A 5,415-nucleotide genomic window follows, 5' to 3' on the forward strand; every position below is an offset into this window, starting at 1 on the left:
TAGAGTCAGTAGTTTTTGATACATCAGTTGTTTAATATCATTATTAGCTTGATTAATCTTGGAAGGAAAGATGAAGAAGCTCAAGAAGATATGGTGGCAGTTTTGTTAGTTTGATTTGATATCAGTTTACACACTCTGTTTTCTCTGATTCTGAGCATATTTGAGTCAAACCCGTCTGTCACAGGACAGATCACAGTCTAATAGAGCTGATTTCAGTCATAAGTCAGTTTTGAGCACATGTGTAGTTCTTGTGTTTGTCCTCTGTGTGTCAGTAGTGTGTGAAAGTGTGTGAGCAGCTGCAGTATCAGTTCAGTCACTGTGACTCTGACGGACGGAGGTTTTTGTACGACTCTTTATCACTGTGTGAACACCCAGTTACTGTTGATCCAGTGTCGACTCTGACAGTAATAATGTCCAGCATCTTCAGTCTGGACTCCACTGATGGTCAGAGTAAAATCTGTTCCATAATTTGCTCCATTGCCAGTGAATCTAGATGGAGTTCCTGACTGTCGTGATCTAATGCCATAAATGAGAAGTTTAGGAGCTTCTCCAGGTTTCTGCAGATACCAGGCGAGACAGTTACCACAACCCTGAGTACGATCTCCGATTCCACTGCTAGTTTTACAGTTTATAGTAACCGTTTCTCCTGGTTGAACAGCTGCTGCTGAGGGAGTCTGAGTCACAGAAACCTGTCCTGTAATTCCTGTGAATGACATTTCATAAGATATTAATTGCAAGTTATTAAAGTCAAAGTGTCCAATACAGTCATTGTTTGAGTCACTGTCACCTGACCAACAGATCCTGACAAGAGAGAAAGATTAGAAATCACAAACACTTTTACAACCATATATCTTCACAACACATAAAAATAACAAGTAAATAATGTATGTAATCTATACTGACACAAACCTCGACATAATACTGCCAGCGTCCAGATCAATATGGTGCTGAAAGTCATTTTTGTTGGTTGTAGGTTCAGTTCTAGTGAAAAACAGTTGTTGATCATGTTTGATGTTTGACAGAGTTATAAACACATGCAGAGCACTGAAGCGTGTGTCGCTCATGTAAAACACTCTCTCTATGCAAACGCTTCAGCAGTGACAGGTTTAAGATGGTTTAATGTGGTTTCATTGAGATTTCAAAACATTTCACATGTTAATATAATCCTTTATTGATAAAGCAACATCAGATGAACAGGAGCGCTGTTTAATCCCAATATCAGACCAACATCACGATTACAAGTGTGATATTGCTTTTATATTATTGAAACATTTATAGATTCTACATTTCAAAATGCAAAAAATTAGGCAACCTAAAACTAACTCTGAGCCTTGGTTGAATGACACGGCTCGTGCTGTCAGACGCGAGTGCCGTAGAGCTGAGCGCAAATGGAAAAAGGACAGACTGCATGTATCACTTCAAATGCTAAGGGACTGCTGGCGTCATTATCAGACAATTGTGAAAGATGCTAAAAGACAGTATTTATTCTGTCAAACTGTAACAAGCCTCGTGTTTTGTTTAAGACTATTGATTCTGTTCTTAATGCTCCACAAACAGTCTGTATTGATGCACTTTTTATTGATAAGGTCACTTCCACTAGAGCTCTTATTCACCTTCTGCTTATGACCCCTCAATCCCTGTCCTCTGTTCTGCTGTTTTTGACAGGTTTGAGCCTGTGACCTTGTCTGTGTTACAGGAGACTGTTGATCATTTGAAGCCCTCAGGTTCTCCACATGATGCTGTTCCTCCTCTGCTTTTTTAAAGAGGTCTTTCCTACTGTAGGGCCATGTGTTCTTGCAGTTGTTAATAGCAGTCTGTCTTCAGGTGTGGTTCCTAAACATTTTAAACATGCAGTAGTGCAACCTCTGATTAAAAAAACCTGGTCTGGATCCTGTAGATCTTGCAAATTTTAGGTCTATCTCCAAACTACCTTTTCTTTCAAAAATCCTTGAAAAGATAGTCTGCAGTCAATTAATGGCCTTTTGAAAGCCCATAATAATGTTCCAGTCCGGTTTTAAAACTTTGCACAGCACAGAATCTGCTCTTTTAAAAGTGTTTAATGATATATTTTTAGCTACTGACTCTGGTGATTGTGTTATTCTTGTGCTTCTTGATTTAACTGCTGAACCATGAAATCCTGATCTCACGTTTGGAGCAGTGGGTGGGCATCAAGCATTAGCACTTGAATGGTTTCGGTCCTACCTGGATGGTCAGACTTTCTGTGTCAGTTGTGGTGACTCTGAGTCCTCCTCTGCTCCTCTCTCTTGTGGGGTCCCACAGGGCTCAGTTTTAGGCCCACTTCTCTTCTCTTTGTATTTGCTCCCACTAGGTTCAATAATCAGGAAGCATGGCATGTCTTTCCACTTTTACCCAGATGATTTATGTGCCTCTTAAAGAGAACGACACTGTCGGACCGTTACTCGAGTGTCTTGCTGATATACAGGCCTGGATGTCTCTTACTTTTTTAAGTTTTAATGTAAAAAAGACAGAGGTGATGGTTTTTGGTGGCACCATTGGGACCCCTTCTGTTGATTTGGGGGCCTTGGCCCAGTACAACAAGCAAACAATCACTAACCTAGGGGTTAAAATCAACGCTGACCTCAAGCTTGACAGTCAGATCAGGGCAGTCGTTAAATCAAGCTTTTTTCAATTGAGGCAGCTGGCCAAAGTAAAGCCATTTCTTTCGAGGCAACACTCTGAGACAGTAATCCACGCCTTTGTTACCACTCGGCTGGATTACTGTAACGCACTGTATGTGGGGGTTAGTGGGTCTTCTGTTGCTCGTCTGCAGATGGTTCAAAACGCTGCAGCACGTCTGTTAACGGGAACGCGCAAATACGAGCACATTTCCCCTATTTTCACTTCACTGGCTGCCCATACATTTTAGGATCCATTTTCAAATTCTCTTATTTGTATTTAAATCTCTAAATGGTCTTGCTCCACCCTACGTTTCTGAGCTGCTACACCCTTATAGACCCACCCGTTCTCTCAGGTCAGCTGATCAGCTGCTCCTGAATGTGCCCAAAACAAGCGGATGCTCAGAGGGGACCGTGCCTTTGCTGTAGCAGCTCCTAAACTGTGGAATGATCTGCCTCTGCCCGTTAGACGGGCCTCTTCATTGTCTTCTTTTAAGTCACTTCTTAAAACCCACCTGATAGATTTTATGTTGGTCTCAGCATTGAAAGTATGTGGACTGAGGCTCCTTTTTTTCCTCTGTCAAAGTTGTATACTATGTTTTAAACATATGGTTTTCTATGTACCAGAACCATTTCCATATAAGGCTCTACTAGGAGTAAATGTGAAACAGGGAATGGTCCCTGCTTAGGAGAAGGTCCTTGGGATGCTAAGGGACCTCATGGGTACCTGACCAATAGATGACCATATTTAGACTTGTTTTTCTATATGTATCACATTCCTATAACATGATCTATATGATGTATTCTCTTTCTCATTGGCTGAAACTATACTACACCCCTTGTACTCTTTCTATATATTCTCTCTTTTCTTATCAGTAAAATGAGACTATATTCTCCCTCAGCGCTGAGTGATTGCTCATTCAATTGCCAAATAAGAGGTCTGGGATGAGGCACAAATTAGGAGCAAAAACCTAACAATTTGGGGGCTCGTCCGGGATTTCTCCAGACAGGTAAGAAATAAAATGCTTAAGTGCATCTTACTGTCTGTTGAGAAATTGATCCTTGTATTTTTGTGCCGCACTTTTTTCATATTTGTTAAAAGTGGATATCCTCGTATTTAGATAAATGTGGGAAGAGTGAAAGAGGATTGATCACCCTTTCATTTTTTGGTGTTATCCTCACGGATTATATACGTGGGAAGGGAATAGATGAGTTTGAGTTGAAAATTTTTCTCTCTCTCTTAGTCCATTTCATGATGATATCCTCAGGTTCTTGTTGGCAGTTGAATGAATAATACTGAATTAAAAAATTTTCTTTTTGCCAAAAATACTAAAAAGTTAATATAAAGCTGCAGACTTTAATTTGTATTTTGTTTGGCCATTTTCTGAAATTGTAAGGCTTTTCTTTAAGCATAGGAGAGATCTTTGTTGGCTGTTTTAAATGGGTGAAACGATTAGTCGACCGTTGATGGGGGAAACCCCGAGGGATTTCATGAATCGCAATAATAAAGCGTTTTTTACAGAACCCTATATCTCTAATCTCGCGGGATGGTCAGAAGGGAAAATACAATTAGATCCGTTTCCCCGCGATGGTTCTTTTAAAGATGAATATATGCGTGGTGCAAAAGATATGATCTTTGGTTCTTGGGGTGACCCAGGATGGCCAATTGATTATATGAAAGATGCATATAAAGTTTGGATGAAGATGAAAACTTATTGGGATAAGGGTCCAGAGTTGAAAAAACAAGACAGCTCTCTCTCTCAGTCTCAGTTGAAACCTGATACGTCTCTTCCTCCATATGAATGTGTTGTTTCTGCTGAAATTCCAAAGCCCTTGACCAATCGGTTGTATCCGCAGTTGCCGTCCACAACTGAAGTTTTTCCGTTTGTACAGCTTCCAGATGGTTACAAAATTACTCCTCTGAGTGTTACGGAGGCAGTGGCTATTTGCAAAGATCTGCCTGATCCGGCTAAGTCACCACATCAATTTGTGGCAGTGCTGCAACGGTTAACTGCCTACAGTCAATTGACGGGACGAGATTATCGTTTTATTTTGACTAAAACACTGCCTGCGGAAATCACAGAGGAGGAATTGATTGAAGAAGTTTATTACTTAAACCCCATCTACGATACACCGCCTGTTCGTCGTGTTGTATCTCAGAAAGCTGGAGATTCGAAGCCCCTTGATTTGTCTAAACCTTCACGAGTGCTTCTAATTACTGATTCGGAGGAAGATGAGGACGAAGCAGGGGATTGGATTTGGGCCAGCTCAGGTAAACTTAAAGATTTTTTCAAGCAATTGACTGCTTTTTGTTAAAAGTGTCTTCTGCTAAACAAGATATCTCGCATGCAGCCAATACCAAACAGAGAACTGGTGAAAGCCCTGTTGCATTCTTTAATAGATTTAAACATGCATGGGTTGAGGAATCTGCGATTCCTATTGAACAAAATTGTCCATTGTTCTTAAATACGTTCCTAAATAATATGAACAAAGACACTGCGCAGTTAATTCGTATAACAACTCCGAATATTACTACCATTTCTGTTGATGAATTAGGACGACGCTTGCGTGAGCTTTCCTCTGCTGGAGCTTTTGATGTCTCCAGGGGCAAAACTCCTGCAATGCTTCAAGTGAATGCTGCTGTGAATCCTCGTCCACAACAATTTGGAAATGTGAGACGCTGTTTTTATTGTGGCAAGCCAGGACATCTGGAACGTGACTGTAGGAAAAAGGCTTGGGATTTGAGGCAGAGGTCAGAAAAGCAGAAGAAGAAGGGCTC

General features: G+C 40.8%; 1 gene segment (V, D, J or C); it reads right to left on the reverse strand.

The window, feature by feature from the left end:
• Window positions 1–332: 332 nt before the first annotated feature.
• LOC125261990 lies at window positions 333–1,246 on the reverse strand. The segment is given in 2 exon segments: window positions 333–703; window positions 910–1,246. Coding segments are annotated over 2 exon segments (444 nt in total).
• Window positions 1,247–5,415: the final 4,169 nt, after the last annotated feature.

Source organism: Megalobrama amblycephala, unplaced genomic scaffold (genome assembly GCF_018812025.1).
Source record: "Megalobrama amblycephala isolate DHTTF-2021 unplaced genomic scaffold, ASM1881202v1 scaffold541, whole genome shotgun sequence".
In the NCBI taxonomy this organism is placed as follows: domain Eukaryota; kingdom Metazoa; phylum Chordata; class Actinopteri; order Cypriniformes; family Xenocyprididae; genus Megalobrama; species Megalobrama amblycephala.